Below are 21164 nucleotides of genomic sequence, written 5' to 3'. Positions count from 1 at the left end.
TAGTGTTCACTTCCTGTATGAATGTAGAGCCAAACCATGATGTTTTTTTCTTCTAAACCTAACCATGTGTGTTTGTTGCACAATGAAATAAATATAAATACGCAGTGTTTTACCGACACTACAAGTTTTAAAAAAAAATTTTTTAAAAAAGACTGTCTACGTTGAACAGGCCAAAAGTGTACATTTCCTGTGAAAACGGAAGTGTATTTTGAAAAGACACAATGCACGTAGGAGATGTAAATTGACAAACCCCCCAGATCGTCAACAGCCAACACATCCAAGATACCTTGTGCATAACATATAGACGTGAAAGTCCACTGACCAAACGTGATAGGATAAAGCTCATTTGGGTGTGAAAAAGAAAAACATTCTGTGGGTCAACAAAATCAGGCTCCCACTCATAAGGCTTGTTCGAGGTGAGCCAGGCCTGCGCAGATTCAATCACTGGTGATCGCCGCACAACGCATGCCGGTTAGATTTCATCCTGACTTGCTCATGCCTTGACCCAAGGCATGATGGGAAACGCCTGGCTCTCACCTGATCAAAGAGCTGATTGGTTTAGATGTTGACTCAAACTCTTAAATTTTAGTTGAATTTCAGGGATTTAAATTTTAGTCTACTATATATTAACATTGGACTGTTTTAGTTATTGAAGCAATGTTGCTGATGGAGCAACTGCAGTTTTTCCACCCTATGATATCACAAATTTGAGACTTACTTCTCTGGTTTCTGGCTTTGACAGAGCAGCTCATGTTCACAAATATTAATTAAACTTTTGTTGATGGTGGACATAACATGTTGGAATTCTTTATTTCGGTGGTGTTCCCCTTTAAGGGCCCCTTTATTTGGGGGGCCCCAGGCAGATTGCTACTTTGCCTACTGCTGTGTCATTTGAATGCCCTCTAACAAACATCTCTCTGGGCCCTTCCTACATCGAAACCAAAGGACAGTGTGAAAACTACATTACCCATAAAGCTCAGCTGCATATGTTTTCTTTTTTTCCGGATGTAGCATCACATGAATTGACTGTCAACATGCAAGATGGCCACGCATCACAGGCAAAATGCTGCTGGGCGGAGAAAAGTACAGGTAAATTATAATAGTTGCATTATTGCCAAGTGTGTGGCAACGGCGACATTATGGTCTTCGTCTTTACAAAGTGCTTCACGGATACTTGACGGACGGTAAAAACCGTCCGCAGGAGGCAGCGTTGCTGTTATGAGTCATGACTCAAGCCGGCTAACCTAGCTAGCTTAGCTTAGCTTACGGTAGTTGTTAGCTTCTTTTGCTAACGCTGGCGTCTAAATGATTACATGCTTTTATTAATAATTGTCATATAAGCGGGGTGTAAAATACAGCATAACATAATAACAGAGCTCGTCAATTAGCACAAATGATTCATGTGTTGTCTTAGCGGCATTTTTAATGCTGTTACAGCGTTGACGGTAGCTAAGCTACTCTGTATCTGGGCTCGGTCTAATTGCTGGGAAAACGTACGTGCCTCGGTGATTTTCTCGTGCACCCTGCCCCATTACGATGCTTCAAAATCAAAGCACTATAAATACTGAATTACTCCATGTCAGGGTTAATCTGTGGGGTATTACCTACCAATATATGTGCCATTTGGCGTGTTTCCTTAGTTAACTGCATGTCCTTGTAATGCAAGAGCATGAAACTTAGGGGCTGTTCTTTACTTTACAGAGGGTGGTTGGGGTGTGACTTATTTTTTACTCTGACCGTCCCTGAAGCTACAAATATTTTTCCTTGAGTTTCTCTGAGTGACTGGTCGTAAATGCATGACCCTACTTTATATATAAATTAGTTATTGGATTTTGTAAGCCTGCCCGTAGATTTTTGAAAGTCAAAAGTAGAAGTCAAAATGGTGAAGTTGAAGAAAGTCTTGTTTTTCCACTCCTGACGTGCATTCTGATTTGTTCGTTTAAGCATTTTATTTGGAGCCAACCTTTAAAATGAGATGTTTAATAAAGTGATTTTGATGAAATATCACTATTTTAAGCTCAAATTTGGTTATGATTGATTCTGACAGAATTGTTCGTTACACATGATGTGTCCAAGGACCGTCAGAAATGTGAAAATCTAATGAGAATTTTTGTTTTTAAAGTCTGTGGCTGTGAGAAATGGTGTATTTTTGGCAATGCTTTTGACAATAATATGACTTCCAACCCCTCAAGCATGTTTCTGAAAAAATTAGCCTAAAAAAAAAAAAAAAACCCAAATGCAACCATTTAATTTTGTATGCCCCCTCCCTAAGCCAAAATAAAAAACAGAAGTCCCTCCCCAGTGCTTAAAGAATTACTCGGCATCCCTCTCACCTTTTTGCACCACCCTCTCCCTTCTCATAAATAACTAACACTGCCTTCGCGCGTTGAAGCCTCGCAGTGTGCACAAGGAAGTGGGTGTGTTGTGGGTCCATAAAAACAGAAGCAGTCAGAGTCTGACCTCGGTGTTCACGCTCCTTTTATGTTTCAGGTGTCCTACGTCATTAGAGATGAGGTGGAGAAGTACAACCGAAATGGGGTGAACGCACTCCAACTAGACCCTGCGCTGAACCGGCTCTTCACTGCTGGACGGGACTCTATCATCCGGATATGGAGTGTCTACCAGCATAAAGTAAGGCACCCCAGACCCTCTAGCTAAATCAGATATTGCAATCACAGTATGGTGTAGCTGTATTGCCACATGCATCATTTTGTTTGATTCCTGGTAATATAAGTGTCTTAATTTCTCTGTTCTTTGATTGCAGCAGGACCCGTACATTGCCTCCATGGAGCATCATACAGACTGGGTTAATGACATAGTGCTCTGTTGCAATGGAAAAACATGTGAGTGTGATAACTAACAGCTATTTTATTTAGGGTTTAGGCGCTTTTTACACTGAACAAAAATATAAACGCAACACTTTTGTTTTTGCTCCCATTTTTCATGAGCTGAACTCAAAGATCTAAAACATTTTCTATATACACAAAACACCATTTCTCACAAATATTGTTCACAAATCTGTCTAAATCTGTGTTTGTGAGCACTTCTCCTTCGTCGAGATAATCCATCCCACCTCACAGGTGTGGCATATCAAGATGCTGATTAGACAGCATGATTATTGCACAGGTGTGCCTTAGGCTGGCCACAATAAAAGGCCACTCTGAAATGTTCAGTTTTATCACACAGCACAATGCCACAGATGTCGCAAGTTTTGAGGGAGCGTGCAATTGGCATGCTGACTGCAGGAATGTCCACCAGAGCTGTTGCCCGTGAATTGAATGTTCATTTCTCTACCATAAGCTGTCTCCAAAGGCGTTTCAGACAATTTGGCAGTACATCCAACCGGCCTCACAACCGCAGACCACACGTAACCACACCAGCCCAGGACCTCCGCATCCAGCATGTTCACCTCCAAGATCGTCTGAGACCAGCCACCCGGACAGCTGCTGCAACAATCGGTTTGCATAACCAAAGAATTTCTGCACAAACTGTCAGAAACCGTCTCAGGGAAGCTCATCTGCATGCTCGTTATCCTCATCGGGGTCTCGACCTGACTGCAGTTCGTCGTCGTAACCGACTTGAGTGGGCAAATGCTCACATTCGATGACGTCTGGCACGTTGGAGAGGTGTTCTCTTCACGGATGAATCACGGTTTTCACTGTTCAGGGCAGATGGCAGACATGTGTGGCGTCATGTGGGTGAGTGGTTTGCTGATGTCAACGTTGTGGATCGAGTGGCCCATGGTGGCGGTGGGGTTATGGTATGGGCAGGCGTATGTTATGGACAATGAACACAGGTGCATTTTATTGATGGCATTTTGAATGCACAGAGATACCGTGAGGTGAGGCAAATGGTAGTCACACCAGATACTGACTGGTTTTCTGACCCCCCCAGACCCAGCCACACCTGTGCAATAATCATGTTGTCTAATCAGCATCTTGATATGCCACACCTGTGAGGTGGGCTGGATTATCTCGGCAAAGGAGAAGTGCTCACTAACACAGATTTTAGACAGATTTGTGAACAATATTGAGGGAAATGGTCTTTTGTGTATATGGAAAATGTTTTAGAAAAAAAACATCATGAAAAATCGGAGCAAAAACAAAAGTGTTGCGTTTATATTTTTGTTCATCGTAGCTTCTTATACTGCTTTTTTATTCCACTGTTCTGATGTACTTTTACTGTCTTCCATTTTCAGTGATATCTGCCTCATCAGACACCACAGTCAAAGTATGGAACGCGCATAAAGGCTTCTGTATGTCGACGTTACGAACACACAAGGACTACGTGAAAGCTCTGGCCTACGCTAAGGACAAGGAGTTGGTGGCATCAGCAGGCCTTGACCGGCAGATCTTTCTTTGGGATGTGAACACACTAACAGCGCTCACTGCTTCCAACAACACTGTCACCAGTGAGTACTGTTTGTGTCTGTGTGACACTTTGTGCTCACAGATACAGTTGGTAGTTGTGGGAACACCCACAAAACATCCCATCCTCCATCCACGCCTAGGGGGAAAACAATGCAATCGCTACCATAAAGAGCTGCTGCATGGTTTTCTGCACGACAACTAAACTTAAAAATCAAAGTGAACTGGAAGTTTTTATTTTCCGACCTGGATAACATGTTTTGAAATTGGTCCGGTAGTGAGGGAAAGCAGCGGCCAGGCTGCAATGGAAGCACTTGGGGCATGTTCACATCAAGTTACGTCCGCTAAGTGTTTGCAGCTGCTTGCTCAGATTGTTATTTTAAGTGTCTGACAAAATTATTGAAAGGATCTGAGGTTGCAAATCCCTGAATGATGACGTTATAGCACATCAATACACAGGTTAACGTCGTTGACTAACTTTAGCGCTGCTATACTGTCTGAAAATAGCCTGTGACATCATAGCATTAATGACTGCAGGGTGCTGATATTATGGCAAGTTTAATTAATCATATCTATAGTAAATGTAATAGTGTCTCTTGTGTGAGTTTAAAACCGGGCTTTCTCAGCATTTAGAGGCTGACCACGCCCCCTAACTATGACTAGACACAGACTGTATCTATCTCTGGCCCATACACACTGTAGTTTGATTATTTTGCATTTGTACTATCCTGTAATGGCTGATATGTTTCTGTGGAAGATGATTTGTACCTGTGGACTCACGTCAATCTGTCTCCAACAGCTTCGTCACTCAGTGGGAACAAGGACTCTATCTACAGTCTGGCTATGAACCAGATGGGCACAGTCATTGTATCTGGATCCACAGAAAAGGTTTGGGTTTCCATCAGTGCAAAACACACACACACACACACACACACACACACACACACACACACACATATTAACCCTATTATTTCAGAGAAACTTGATTAAAACAAGTCAGTTAACATTGTAACTGGAATTTTAAAACAGTTTTATCTTGAAACCAGAGTGGGAATGTACTGCACTTGTCATTCTCCCATCTTATCTGTTGAAATGTTCATACGTAAGATGTTTCCTGCAGGCTACACCACACACCTGTGTGGACATTATTAATATACTTTTAAAGTATTTGTATGGTTTCAAATTAGCTGAAACCATACAAATACTTTAAAAGTATATTCTGCATAAATGGTCAGTTATTGATAGTAAACACAGAGTGAGCGTTAGGCTGCCATGCTTAGGCTGCTTCTCTTGTAAAGCACATTGAATTGCCTTGTGTATGAATGGTGCTATATAAATAAAATTGTCTTGCCTTGCCTTGCCTTAAGGTAAGGGATGTGGGCCTACCTGTAGCCTCGCTGTCCCTGCACTGATCCGACAGCCGTCACTCGGTCAGCTCGCTCTCAGTGCACCAACACTGCTTAGCATCTGTACTCCTTTGACAGTTTTGTTGTTGACATTAAACACGTGGACGATAACTTGAAACAAAACTTCATTGAGAAAAGGAGAGGAAACTCCAGTGTCTGTCTTCCTCGCAGCATTCAGAAACATCTCTCATCAACCACAGTCCCATACCTGGTGTGAATCATCTCTCTTATTTACTTCAGCAGGCCCCCTTTCAAACTAACACAGCTCTACACCTCAGTAAACCCAGCCCACCTAGCCTGACAGCCATGCAGGACAGCCAACAGGGACAGTGACACTTGGCCTCTCCTCCCTACACTGCATGAATGTACACTGCAAGCTACTATTGTACAAATGTTACATTTGATGTAATGGAAAAGCCGATACTGTAGAAGGCTAACTGAGCTAACAGCTACCAGGCCAAATTCAACTTTGTTCACATTACAGGGCTTAATGCTCAGTTCTGATTATTTCTTCCTCGCCTGTCATGCTGATGTTTGAACTCACCCATATCTGACATCAGTGTGAACCGATCTCTGCCCTGAAATGCTTCACAGGCAACCAATAATATCACACACCTGCTGGAACAACAATGAAATGTCACATTTGTGACAGAGGAAAAGTGAATGACATGGCAGTGCAAGCTTCATCACATGAATGAGCACCAGTAGGAAGGTCTGATAATGCCATTCTGCATGATAATTACCCATCTGTTTTTATTTGGGAACGTTTGTGGCATGTTTTTGTAGCAGTGGGCATTTGTTTTCGGGATAATGAACTATCATAAGATGGGCTTTCGGTCCACTAACTATAGGCAGCTACTGCTTGTAGTTGTGTGGACAGATAGGTGTGGCTGGGAGAGGAGTCAGGAGTGGTGGGGCTGCAATGTAGAGAGTTTCATGGATGAACAGCTCCTCCAGAATTTTAGGATGTCCAGGGCTATGTTCAGATATCTCTGTCGGTGCCTCACGATAACACTGTCCTGGAATTTAAGCAAGCTATCCCCGTCAGATATCGTCTAGTAGTCGGGCTCTATTGGCTGGTGACTAGGGCAGCCTACTGCAGCAGTATGGCTACAGCAGCTGTCTGTAGTTTCAACTAACCACCCCGACAATGTACGGTGAGCGATCTGCACCTGTGCAGTGAAGTATGACGTGGAAAGACCATGGATGTAGAGAAAAACACACATGAATTTGGATATTACTGTTGCTACAGCGGTGGCAAGTGAACTAATATGTATCAGATTTAGGACAACAAGTGAAAGTGGCTCAGATTGGATTGTAAAAAAGTCGAATTTTTGTGTCCACACTGCTCTGAAAAAAATCAGACCTGTGTCACAATATAGCAAAGGCTACATTTGCTTGTAATGTGAACATAGCCCTCATGTCGCTCTTTATCCTCTTCAGTGCTCACCAGCGAATGGAAATGCCAACCACAAATTCACTCTTGTTTTGGAATGAGCTTTGTCCGCTTGGTGTTTCTTCTTGCTTTATTTTGGTGCTGAGTCCTTTTGGATACTTGCTGGTTATGGAAGCTACCTTTTTATAAAGACATGACCTCACGTCCTGAACGCAACAATATAATAAGGAAATACAGGCAGGGAGCAGAGTCTCTGCAGATTAATACACTGCCACACACTTCCTGTGGGTCATAAGTGATGATTGAGAGGTATTACTCTCTATGAGTCAGTACACTGTGTTTTTTGGAAAATCCTGCAAAGTATACCTTTAATTGAGCTGTTGTTTTCCGTTGCTTAGTCACTGTAATCTGGTTCTAGCGTGAAGAAATGCCGATCTTCACTTCCCTCCTTTTTTCTTTCTTTCTTCAGGTCCTGAGAGTGTGGGACCCTCGAACATGTGCAAAACTGATGAAGCTAAAAGGACACACAGACAACGTCAAGTCGCTGCTGCTGAATCGAGACGGCACTCAAGTGAGTGAGGATATCTAAAATAAACGGATATGATAATCCATTTATCGATTTAAGTAAAAGTAAATATTTTCTGATTCCAGCCTCTCAAATGTGAATCTTTTCTGGTTTCTTTACTTCTCTGTGACAGTAAATTGAGTATCTTTGGGTTGTGGACAAAACAAGACATTTAAGGATGTCATTGTGTGCTTTGTCCTACATTTTATAGACCACACAATTGTTCGAATAAGCGAGAAACTAGTCAACAGATTTATCAACAATGAAAATATTTGGCTGGCGATACGGCCAAAACCTTTACAGTACATGTTATTTTATATCACGGTGCAGAAATTGTTATATGAATTCAGTTCAGACACGGTTTACAGTAACCATACTTTATCACATTTGATTATTTTCTTCTTGTATTTACAACTTTCACACAAACAAAGAAACAACTGCCTCGCACGAGACACTTGACTGTGTGACATTACTGAGAACAACAACTCCAAGTGTTACAGTTTCTCTGTTTACAGCTTAACTTTCGTCCTCCATGTCTGTCGAAATCATGTTTACTTTACAAGGCAGCTGGATTCCCCGGGGTCCGTTTCACAAAGCAGGTTTAGTGAAAACTCTGAGTCTGTTAACCCTGAAATGAGGGCAACTCTGGGTTTTCTGATTCAGAAAGGGAAGTAACTTAAACCAGAGAAAGCGGAGTAACTCCAGCCCGTTTCAGAAAGAGAGGTAACTGAAGCTCGGTGTCAGTTACTATGGCAACTGACTTTTCTTCAATAAACCTCGAGTTTTTGCTGTCTCCTCCCTCTTACGCCACACACGCAGTGTGATTCATTCATTCATTCGTTTAGTGTCGCGCGGGTTTCAGCGAGCTTGATCATCTGTCCTCAAGGTAAAGTTGGATCCTAAAGTGTGTTCTAGTTCTAAATCTACTTTTTTCGACCATGGCATGTCCGTTCTTGGAGGACCCTGTGGACGAAGAGGCAGTGTTACTGAGGAGGGAGTTATGCATTCGTCGGGAGATTATTCACAGGCTCAGAATTGACGTATTATCATTTCCAGAACATTTTCTTTTTGAACCGTGTGGTTTCACATCACAGTCCATCATTTATATCCACAACCTCATCCGTCGTGACATAAACAACATCACCAACCGTGGATGTGCACTTTCATCTACCCAGATTCTTTGTTGCTCTTTGCAAAAAATACAAACTGAAGTTTTCTGTATAATATCGGAGATGCAGAATATATCAGTAAGGCCACTGTCTGCAGAGTACCGTGAGAAAAGTATAGAATATGAAGTCCATTCACAGCATTAATGTGCAGGTAGACTGACTGTCTCAAAATGTCAGACTGCATCACACTGCAAAAACTCAAAATCATACCAAGAACATGTGTCTTATTTCTAGTCCAAATGTCTCATTTCTAGTCAAAACAAATCACACTTAAAAGTAACTTGTTTTTAGACCATTTTCACTTGAAAATAATTAGGTGGGATTGCATCTAAGTGAACTAACTTTTAGCTTAAACACCATTCCACCTGTTTGCATCTGTAGCCTAATATTATTGTGATTGCATAAGTGTATAAAATAAATTTAAACTTTCGCATTGACTCGAGCAGTAATTTTCTTCCACGCCGACTCCCGTTCCTTCGCTGCTGCAGCCGTGTTACTCTTCTTCCTGAAAACAGCTTCAAATTCACTGTATGAGCGCATTAAAATATCCAACTCCAGAGGAGTAAAAAAAAAATGCAGACCTTTTCTTGTAGCTTGTTGCCATGGTGAATCGTGGTATCGGGGCTCCATTGATGACGGCTTTTTAAAGTCGTGGTGCACGCGCTTAACTCACAGTGAACAAACTCTGTGTTGATTCAACCGATTGAAATCATCTGTTCTGAAACCCGTAACCCAGAGTTTCCCATCTCAGAGTTACTCAACTCAGAGTTCAGGGTTAGGCTCAGAGTTTGTTGAACCTCCTTTCTGAAACGGACCCCTGATGAGCTCCCACAGTAGACACGGTGATGTCAAATCTCTACGGCTGGACACATTTCTGTAAATATCATCACATGGGCCAACCACACAGTGGTGGCAGCTGTTACACAATCTGTTTTACAATCTAAAGCTGTTGTCCTTCTCCACAGTGCCTGTCGGGCAGTTCGGACGGGACCATCCGCCTCTGGTCACTCGGCCAGCAGAGGTGCATCGCCACCTACCGGGTGCACGATGAAGGCGTCTGGGCCCTGCAGGTCAACGAGGCCTTTACACACGTCTACTCCGGAGGCAGAGACAAAAAGATCTACTGCACTGACCTGCGTAACCCAGACATCCGTGTGCTCATCTGTGAGGAGAAGGCTCCGGTGCTCAAAGTAAGAAGCCAACACACTTTAACCTTTAAAACATTTTTGTGCAGCAGTGATGTAATTCTGCGATGTACAAGTTTAAGAAGAAGCAGTACAGGTCTTGTCTGAATGTTCACTTTTGCTTTCACCTGGCGTCTGCTTGCAGTGTAGATGAAACACAGGGTGCAGTACTTTGTGCTTACTGGTTCTTTGATTTTACCAGTGTTGTGCACGCTCACGTAATATCAATAAAATGTTTTCAATTCCCATCTTTAATGACGCTGTGTTCTCCCCAGTCATTCCTATGTTCGTAGCTAACCATTTGGAGTCACTCAACCTTTCGCTGTCTTTCTCTTTTGCTCAGATGGAACTGGACAGATCTGCTGACCCACCTCCAGCAATCTGGGTCTCCACCACCAAGTCATCCGTTAATAAATGGGTAAGCATGCGTGACACCTCTGAGATCGCTGGTCGGCTGTCAGCATAACGACGGTGGGATACAGCATAGACGGACTTGTGCATGTGGCCACGCCTAATGCTATTCAGCAGTAATCCTCCTGTAATTTGTGTAAGAATTTAAACCAGCTTTGTGACGATGTGGGTGATACAAAAAAGATAATTGCATTACATTAATCACAGCTATTAATGCGAGGGAGAAGTAGGAAGCGATTATTAAAATCCAGGACAATCTGTAATGATTATTATTTTCTGTATGCATTTGTAGTCTCTAAAGGGAATGCACAACTTCCGATCATCAGGGGAGTATGACAATGACTGCACTACCCCTCTGACACCACTGTGTACTCAGCCAGAACAAGTCATCAAGGGTAAATATGTTTATTCATCTAAACTACAGTAATTTTCTGTGTCTTCCTCCCAGACATTCTGCAACGTAACACTATGTGTTGTTTGCAGGAGGTGCCAGTATCATACAGTGCCACATTCTGAATGACAAGAGACACATACTCACCAAAGATACCAACAACAATGTGGCTTTCTGGGATGTCCTGAAGGTAAACTCCACACTGACGTTATTATATGTTTGTTGTGTTGGATTGTGATTGCATCTCGCACTAACTTCCTGAATTGATTCAATTTTGATTCACAAGGTACTGATTCGATTCAGTTTCAAATTTGATTTGATATCGATTGGGTATATTTTAGAAATAATACCAATTTTTGCTAGTATGTTTGCTATGCTATGTTTAACCCAGCCCTTATTTCACCCACTGTTTTTTTCAGCCAAGCAATAGTTAAACTAGTTGTTCTAATTATGACAGATTGACAATTGAGTAAGGCTCAAGGTCAACGCGTAAGAGTTGGTAGCTGTACCGTGATGCGTGCACTGGTGCATACAGAGCTTAGAATTGCACAGCTCAAATTAACATGCACTACAGTACAGATGCACTTAGTATTTGGAGACCTGCCACTTTGAAGAGAGTTGTGGTTACTCGGTGCTCATCTGCCCTAATAAACTATTACCTATGAAATGAATGTCTCCAGATTAAAGAGGACCTCGCCTGATGAGCCTGGTGTGAGCTCCTTCCTGGTGATATACGTGGTTAGAACTGACTTCATGTATATTTTTACCTTCAGGCTTGTAAGGGTGAAGACTTGGGGAAAGTGGAGTTCGATGAAGAGATTAAAAAGCGATTCAAGATGGTCTACGTGCCAAACTGGTTCTCTGTTGATCTGAAAACTGGGGTGAGTCACACACCTGGTAATACAGGGCCTTACTTCTGTCTGACCTTCCCAAGCCTGGACAGTTTTCTCATATTTGTGCTTCCTGCTTCTCTCTCTCTCTCTCAACAGATGCTCACCATCACATTGGATGAGAGCGACTGCTTCGCTGCCTGGGTGTCTGCAAAGGACGCTGGGTTTTCAAGCTCTGATGGATCCGACCCAAAGTGTAAGACATCTGACCTTGTCACATTTTCTATACAAATACTTACCACTATGAAAAACTGAAGCTAACTTTATTTATTTATTTATTGTAAAGATATTTTTAGAGCATTTTTGCCTTAATTGATAGGATAGTGAAGTGTGAAACGTGGAGAGAGAGAGGGAGAGACATGCAGCAAAGGGCCACAGACTGGAGTCGACCCCGGGCCGCTCTGCAGCAACAGCCTTGTACATGGGGCATCTGCTCTATCCACTAAGCCACCGACGCCCCAGCTAATTTTATTTTACTCTCTGCAGTGAACCTGGGTGGACTGCTGCTCCAGGCTCTGCTGGAGTTCTGGCCCAGAACTCGCATCAACCCCATGGATGAGGAGGAGAACGAGGTGAACCATGGTAAGGAGGTGGTTTACTGCTAAATCATTATGAAGCCAAATCAACCAAACCTCTGCAGTGATGCTCCGGAAACTTCAGTGAACTCAGTGTCCACTTGTCTGCACACTCAGCATCATTTTCTTGCCGCTGTCAGTGAGCACAGGATGTCCAAAGCCTCAGTCGGTTCATCTCACAGTATGATTGTGTTCTTGTGTCCACAGTGAACGGCGAGCAGGAGAACAGGGTCCAGAAAGGAAATGGATATTTCCAAGTGCCACCACACACGCCAGTCATCTTTGGAGAGGCAGGAGGCAGAACTCTATTTAGGTAACGTGTCACTAATATCCCTATCCATTTGGGCTGTTGCGCATTTGTACTGAACCGCCACGGTACAATGCCAAAGTCTGTATTGGAGGGGGTTGTATTGGAACTGTCCACAAATGTTCACATGCAAACAGAACCCTTCAAATGTGTACCGAACTGAACTGAACTGCTTGGTGGAAACAAGACCTTACATCAAAGCTGCAGTGTGCTCTGTAAATGCCATCGTGTGTCATCAGTATATAGTTGCCGTCATGGCAAACACAATCCTCGGCACTTGATACTGCTACTCAGAATTAACCCTCATCTAGAGATTCCAGGATTGACTGCCCAGACATATGTCACCACAGAGTGAGCATTCAGCTGCTGGGCTGAAAGGTAAGGGATGAAGTCCTGCCTGTTGCTCTGATGTCCCGGCTCTGATCCGACGGCCTTCATTCGGTCAGCTTGCTCTCTGTGATCCAACACTGCTCAGGGTTGTTACTTCAAAGACCGGTCATTTGTAGACATTAAACATGTGGACAATAGCTTGAAACAAAACTTCATGGGGAAAACGAGTGAACTCCACCATGTCTTCCTCGCAGTACTCATCAACTGTGGTCCCACACCTGCTCTGAATTGTCTCCTCATTATTTTTGACACGCCCCCTTTTCAAACTAACACAGGCCCAACCCACTGAGCCTGACAGCCAATAGGGACAGCTTGCTGTGACATTTGTCTCACACAGAAATACTGACAGTTAATGTATTCATTCCTCCTCTGCGTTGCCTCTGATGTGCTGTGTTGTGTGTTGCAGGTTGCTATGTAGAGATTCAGGAGGAGAGACTGAATCGATGCTGCTGAACGAGACTGTTCCTCAGTGGGTTATTGATATAACTGTAGATGTGAGTACAGTTTCCATCTTTATTTGACATGAAGACAAAGTCTAAATGATTACAGATGAAATAGTATTCAGTGTGTGTGCACTGTATACATATTAGTGTGTCTATGTCTGAATCTTTTATTCAGAGAGAAACACAGTGTGACGCTGGTGGTATCAGACCCACTCTCACTTACTTTTACCTTAACACAGGAAATCATGACTGCTGTTGTTACTAAGCAACACTAAATGCTCACAAGGATTCTCTACTCTTATCCGCTATTAAACATGTACACAGAAAGTAAGATGTTTTTTTAAATGTGGGGAAGTGATGTTCCTTATATAGATCTTTCTTACAGCAGACACTTGTGAAAATTTATATGTTGTGTTATTGTTGTTTTGGGCGGTGCTAAGCCTAGGATTCAGAGATGGTGCCTTTGCAAAATAGTGTCGGGAAAACTTGGTTGGTTGAGAGGTGAGTGCTGGCATTCAGTTGGCTAAATCCCTGCAAAAAGAAAACATTAAAATATATTTTAGCGTGCAGGTTGCTAGTTCAGAGGTTGTTAGTGTTGTTTCACACACACCGCTAAAACAAAGTGTGGAGATAAGTTTGGCTATGTGGGACTAGTTTCATGTAGCGACGGGGATTTTAATAACAGGAACAGGCTTCCTACATTTGAAATAGGCGGCCAGTGACAGGCTTATACCCACAGTCTGCATCCTGTGAGCCAGACTACATCAAGACCCTGACACTGGAGCAGCTAAATCAAAGTCAGCCGCATGTCATGTTAGATACGGTCATGTTTTTCCTGCCAACAAACTGAATTTAGAGTCGAACAGCTACATCACTTTGGTTTTTCTGAGGAGGATTTGTACTGTATTTTTGATTTGTACTCTGTTTCCTCCTCTACTCCAGAAAAATATGCCCAAGTTCAACAAAATCCCATTCTACCTCCAGCCCCACTCTTCCTCTGGTGCAAAAACTCTAAAGAAGTAAGTCTGTCGTCTCGTCTGCGATTGTGTGTCCTTTGGTTATATGATCCATCTACACAAGCATGGACCCTGCATTTGATGATTTTACCTGCTGTGTGTCCCGCAGGGACCGCCTCTCGGCCAGCGACATGCTCCAGGTGAGGAAGGTGATGGAGCACGTTTACGAGAAGATCATCAACCTGGACAACGAGTCGCAGACCACCAGCTCCTCAGCCAACGATAAGCCGGGGGAGCAGGAGAAGGAGGAGGACATGGCCATGCTAGCCGAGGAGAAGATCGAACTAATGTGTCAAGACCAGGTGGGCACCTCGTCTTTGCTGCTACATCTTCATCACATGGGCACATCCTCAGTCGCTGTATTAACTTTGGATTTTTTTTATCTTTCCACCAGGTTCTAGATCCCAACATGGACCTGCGAACAGTTAAACATTTTATCTGGAAGAGCGGAGGGGACTTGACGCTTCACTATAGGCAGAAGTCCACGTGAAAATCCTAATTTTTAAAACAAGAACTCTTCGTCATTTGCCAATCACCACCCACCTCTGACATGTAGTACCCTAAACCCCATTGTGTGGTCAAGAGTCGCAGTATCAATGAGAATCCAGTAAAAGTTGTGAGGACGAGGCTCATGATGTATCATAGGGAACTGACCAGAACAGACCGGAGCAGCCAAGAGACACCCGGGAGATAAGTGGTCCATAGTTTCTTTCTTTCTTTCTTTCTTTTTTTTTTTTTACAGTTTGAAGGAAGGACTCTGTTTTCTCCAGCCCTCACCAATTTCTCTTCTTTTTTTTTTTTTTTTTTTAACTCTGACTGCTGTTTGTTCTTTCCTTCCGATTGCCGTTTTATTTTGAAGCGACAGTACGTGTTTGTGTCCGAGCGTGTGTGTGTGTATATGCACATGGATGTAGTAGACTGTTTGTTTGTTCTAGTACATTCCAGAAACTGTCCGACAAACACTCCACACCCGTCTCAGCAGTTATCACCAGTTTAGGAGTACACTTGGTCTCTGGGTAGCATCACAGTCCCTCGAAAAAGCAATCCTCTGTTCTGCTGTCGTCTTAACTTGAACTTAAAGGGACAGTTCACCCCAAAATCATTATTACAGATTTTTCCTCTTACCTCTTGCCCTGTTTAGCAGTCTGGATTGTTTTGATGTGACTTGCTTGCATTGTTGTTGACGATACTGGCGGTAGAGATGTCTGCCTTCTCTCAAATATAATGGAACTACATGGCGCTCGGCTTGTGGTGCTCAAAGCACCCCCCAAAAAAACCTTAATAGCAATTTCTCTTTTCAGAAATTATGTTCATTCACTCAAGATAATCCACAGACCTTGTTGTTGTTGTTGTTGTGAGCAAACCGGCAGCGAATCTGCAGATTCTTGGATAGCGAAGGAACGACCCACCTTACTCTGCCTCTGATTGGCTTACCCTGTAATTCTTACTCCAACCAACCCCTCTCCTGTTGCCTTGACCTAACCAATCCAGCCAACATAGGCAACAAGTACAAGCCAATCACAGGGAGCATAGGGCAGGTCACTCCTACGCTATCCCTAGATTCGCAAATTTGCAAACAGGAGGGCTGGGAGGTGGGCTTACCTCCTCCTACTGCTGCCGACATCAGGTGGAAGTGACACTAAGAAGACGTTGATGGGTCTGGAGTGAACGTGTGTTGAATATCCAACTTAAACCTAACTTCACTGTGTGAGGCAGCCGTGGCTGGCGTGACTACGGACAGGAACATGCGCAGTTGGTGTGCTTGGGAGGCATACGGTCCACGCGGTTACAAAAAACAGGCTGCATGCAGATGTTCACATGGGGGTCCATGCTGACTTGAGGCCATGGATAAATGACGACATTTACATCACGCAGACTGAGGGTTTCAATCACGTATGAGTGAATTTGACTCTCTTGTTCACTTCCATTCATTGCGAGCAGAGGGATGAATTCACTCCTGATGGGGTGGCAAAATAACATCTTCACACCAAGTGGGGTTCAACTTCAGTGACGTCACAGCCTCAAACAATAGCAAAGAAGCATGTGTGGAGGAGACACTGATTGTTGCTGTTCAGTGTAGAAAGTTTCTTTTTTTTTTCAGACAATGAGTTTTTAAGGAGATGTAGTTTACCTTGACATGTTTCAACTGTCACTTCAGTCTTCTTCAGAAGCGTCATCTGACGTGCGTCCTGATGTGTCTTTATCAGCTGGTAGTATCCCAGTGGCGTGACCAGCCTGGCAAATCGGATTGCGCCTCCTGGATACTACCAGCTGATAAAGACACATCATGACGCACGTCAGATGACGCTTCTGAAGAAGACTGAAGTGAAAGTCGAAACATGTCAAGGTAAACTAAAAGCTCATTGTCTGAAAAAAAGAAACTTTCTACACTGAATCTAATTTGAGTAGACAAAATTGAGTGTTGAGTTTTTCAAATGTATTTTTTTGGCGCTTTGAGCACCACAAGCTGAAGTCAGACATCTCTACAGCTGATATCTCCAACACTCTGCAACTCACACCAGAACAATCTAGACTGATAAACAGCACTGTAAGATGAAAAAGATGTGTTGTTGAGTTTGGGGTGGACTGTTCCTTTAATCCTGGCTTAGACATCTAATTATTGCAGAGCTTGAACCTCATTGACAGAAACACTTGTCTTTGTCATTTATTTTTAGCTGTGCTGTTCTTAATGGACTGAATGTTCTTTTTTTTTTTGTAAATATATGTACAACATTTTTGATTTAAGTGACTTTTGTTTTCTTTTGGTTTGATTTTGTTGTTGTACAGTTTACTTAAAAACCAAGTTATTTTTCCAAATCCCTAGAGCACATTCATGGTCATGACGGTTAATCTGACTTGGATGTTAAAAATCACATTTGTTGTTATTCACGACAACCCAGAAATTGCAGTTTTACTCTTTAAGAATGTTAGTAGTCGTCCAAGTCATCTTAGCAATGGGGAAAATTATATATAAGGTATATATCTTTGATAATAACTCATGCTTACTCGCTCTGTGCTTGGGTCATGAGCTGTGACTTTGATGACAGTGAGGGCTGTTCCTGATGTATATTTCATTTAGATTTAATAGGAGTTCAATGAATATAACTTGAAGGGGAATCTCATCTGAGAGAATATATGAATAATCAACCACTGTGGGGAATTCACCAAAGTAAAATATTAACGGTAATTTCTCTCTTGGTGTGTCACCGAGCAGAACAACAGGTCATTGTAAATTTTCCGCAGTTAAGTTTTGCCATGAAGAGTGTGTGTAACGCCATAGTGGGGACGCAGCGAGTGAGCTCTAACGGGCCAAAAAAACAGGATGGGTACCATAATTAGGCCATAACACTGCAATATCCCTTGTTGTAATAATTTGTGAAATATGTATATTTTAGGCATTCGAAGAAATAAATTGGAATGGTTTAACAATGAGAGATTTATGGGGATTATAAATGTTTCTTGAGTTGTAAATGTGTTCAGCTGGTGAGTGTGAAATAAGAAAAACAAGGGAAACAATTTCTTTTTCTTTTCTTTTTTTTTTTTTTTTAAAGTCAAGTGATATGATTGTTTAACCATCAAAGATTCACCCATTTCACATTCATGAAAAGACTCTGCACTCATTCCTAATAAAACATACAATTAATTGATAAAATATCTGCAAAAATACTTTTCCTTATTTTACACACTAGCACCTACTTTGACAGTGAAAAACTTTTAAGAAGCCCCCTAGAAAACAAAATTACTCGACAGCAGCATCACTGTTTGTACATGTACTGTATATGAAAAGTCATCTACTAGATTTACAGGTTGCATAGATCACAAAAATTACTTAAGAATAGACTTGAATGAGACGTGGGGACATGATTCAGGTGATACAAGCAGATTTCAAACAGCTCACAGGCTGAATACATCAAATAAAAAACTGTGTTCTGACCTCATCAGATCTCGAGGTTCAGTGTGGAAGATTGAGGGGGATTTAGTGAAGCCTAACGGTGGGGATTGCAACCAGCTGAAACTTCACCAGGTTAGAACTCCTTCAATGTCAACGAGCTGAATATTCGGCAGAGTACTAACAAACCAGAGGCCTGTACTATGAAGCAGGATTTGGAGTTTGCAAGGTAACTTAAGTGTTAACACTGGGTTTTCAGCACTATGAAGCTGGTTCTCTTTTTACTGGGATAAATCACCATGGTAACTGATGCTGAACAGCTAACTTGCTCCACAGCAGGTTAACTTCAGAGTGTCAGATCACAGCCCTTCAAAATCCCGACTTCTGACCAATCAGATCACTGTAGAAAAAAGTATCAATGGACAGAAGCCCAGAGTCTCGGGTAAAAATTAAAGCATAACCCATATATAGTTATAGGTCAGTAATAGTAGGTCATTTCATTGTTCCAGGGCTCTATTTCCACTGGTTTTATAAACAGAGCTTTTAACAAACACATAGATTGTTTACAAATTAAACACATGATTTTTAACTAATGCAAAGTTTATTTTAGTCCACAGTGACAGTGTTGATATTTGACACTGATTCATCACTGCAGCTCCAAATAACACGAGACACCTGTGTGGTTTTGAACTGGGATAAAACATAACATTTTATCAGTAAAATAATCCCCACACTGTTAATTAGCTCCTGTTATTATAAACGGGATATGGTTTTTTTGTGACTGATAAGACAGAGGTGTTGACAGGTTGTGATCAGATAATCTGTAGTTAACCAGTTCAGCATTAGTTACCATGGTAATTTATGCCGGTAAAAAGTGAACCAGCTTTATAGAACTAAAAACCCAACATTAACCCTGAAGTCACCTCGCTAACCCCAAATACAGCTTCGTAGTACAGACCTCTGGTGATTGAAACAGAAACACTGAAAGAATCAGTTTCATGTTACTGCTAATGTGTGCTCACCTTTTTTCTCTGATAATTTAAGATCCTGGGGTCTCATTTATGAAACAGTGCATAGGATCCATACTAAAAATGCATGCACAGACGAAAGCCAACAACGGCGAGCGCCAAAAAATACTTGACCTTTTCTCCAGCCAGGCTTTCACCTCACCATGTGCCAATTTCCTGTCTCCAAAATGTTTGTACGTATGGGTCAAAAATTCTCCTAACAAGTTTTTATAGATCACAACTTTTGCATGTTAAGTGGTGTACACTTCTTTCAGGCCTTGATTTGTACGTCTGCAATATTTATAAATGAGACCCCAGATGTTCAGGAGGTGTTTACAGGGAGCTGAATTATCCGCAGAGGTCTCTTCCTCTCCAAAACAAATGGACCCGGTGATTTAAACTGCTAAGAACACTGAATAAAACAGTTTCACTGTAAAAACAAAAAAAAAACTGGTGTTTCTCCACTATCTCATCACAAAGGGGCTGGTTGCCGACACTAAAACACCAATGTCCCTATCTGGAGTTAGTGTTTGGTTTGTCTGCTCTGGGCTACTGTAGAAACATGGCGGACCCCGAAGACGAGGACCTGCTCCCTTTGTAGATATAAACGGCTCATTCTAAGGTAACAAAAACACAGCTATTCTTGTTTTAAAGTGATTATAAACTAAAGAAAACTGATGGTTATTTCAGTGTCTGTCAATTCGTCCCCCTGAATCCAACACACTGGACCTTTAAGTAAAAGCATGTACTGACAGGTGTGATGCAGCACAAGACAAATATCTCCCTTACAGTACCAACACTTAAAAATCCAACACATGGGTCATAAACTACTGTAAAAGTTTCTCTCTTATAATTTAGCTATTTCTTAAAAATTTGGGACTCTTGATTTGCTTCTTTGAAACACATTGCCAACAGATGCAGCACTGCACCCCAAGACTGTGACAGTCTGGTAGCTTTAAAACTTTTGTAGTGTCATGGATATTAATTAAGGTGCATTAATGAGCTTTGCTGTATGTGTTTATCTTTGGAGGAGTTCAAGTATTCATCACATCAGTGTTCCAGAAGCAAACTCTCGTCACCCGTATGATCTAATTTTGCACCAAGCATGGAAAAAGTGTCGACATTGTGACCTTCTTGGTGAACAAAGTCGCAGTAACTTTATATTCTCACATATTCCTACACATATAAAACAAACAGGATATTCCTACAGCGCCTTGAGGCATCTTCCTACTTATAAGCTGGTTTCTGTAGTGTAACTAATCTGATTGAGGAGCCTTGTGCTTAATGTAAAGCCCAGTTCAGACAAGATCGTGTATGGTCTCCATAGCAGCGACTCTCCGTACTTACATTGCAATATTTGGCTTTTCAGGCTTTTTGAATATAATTTTTAGCTCCTACAAATATTAATCAGGATTGTGATAGTCAGATATTTGCTACAGCTGCATTTGTAGTAGTGATAACACAACGAAAACATAAAAACACACTCCTGTATGGGTCTGATTTTCAAGACCCACCACCTACACATAGGACCAATTAATTCTGCAACCCAACATGCTGACACAAGATCCACAACCCTGCCCGAACCAACAAATCCTGAAATAACCACTTAGTGTTCAAGTAATTCGTTCAGGCAGCATGTTTAAAGTCATTTAAAGACACGTGAAACGTACATTTTAAAATTAAGGTAATTCAGAAAATACAATTTATTTTAATATTGAGCCCCGATCATACAGAAAGCGTTTTGTATGTTGCAGAACG

At 42.0% G+C, this 21164-nt stretch overlaps 1 protein-coding gene across 2 annotated transcripts; it reads left to right on the top strand.

Moving 5' to 3' along the window:
* The first annotated feature begins 1007 nt into the window (after positions 1–1007).
* Positions 1008–18387, top strand: LOC125901772 (WD repeat-containing protein 48). 2 transcript variants are annotated; one of them, XM_049597675.1, is made up of 18 exons: positions 1008–1089; positions 2491–2631; positions 2768–2843; positions 4199–4411; positions 5167–5255; positions 7639–7740; positions 9869–10093; positions 10431–10505; positions 10791–10893; positions 10982–11079; positions 11663–11770; positions 11879–11975; positions 12266–12361; positions 12562–12667; positions 13458–13545; positions 14437–14513; positions 14620–14812; positions 14905–18387. In XM_049597675.1, exons 1-18 carry the CDS (start codon positions 1042–1044, stop codon positions 14998–15000), a joined length of 2031 nt encoding a protein of 676 aa, XP_049453632.1. In that variant the 5' UTR covers positions 1008–1041; the 3' UTR covers positions 15001–18387. The 2 variants fall into 2 exon arrangements, with proteins under 2 accessions (XP_049453632.1, XP_049453630.1); XM_049597673.1 differs by having other exon boundaries at positions 2765–2843.
* The last annotated feature ends 2777 nt before the right edge of the window (positions 18388–21164 follow it).

Source organism: Epinephelus fuscoguttatus, linkage group LG15 (genome assembly GCF_011397635.1).
Source record: "Epinephelus fuscoguttatus linkage group LG15, E.fuscoguttatus.final_Chr_v1".
NCBI classification, from domain to species: Eukaryota; Metazoa; Chordata; class Actinopteri; order Perciformes; family Serranidae; genus Epinephelus; species Epinephelus fuscoguttatus.
Note: the sequence above shows the minus strand (reverse complement) of the source record. Positions and strands in the feature narration are given on the sequence as shown.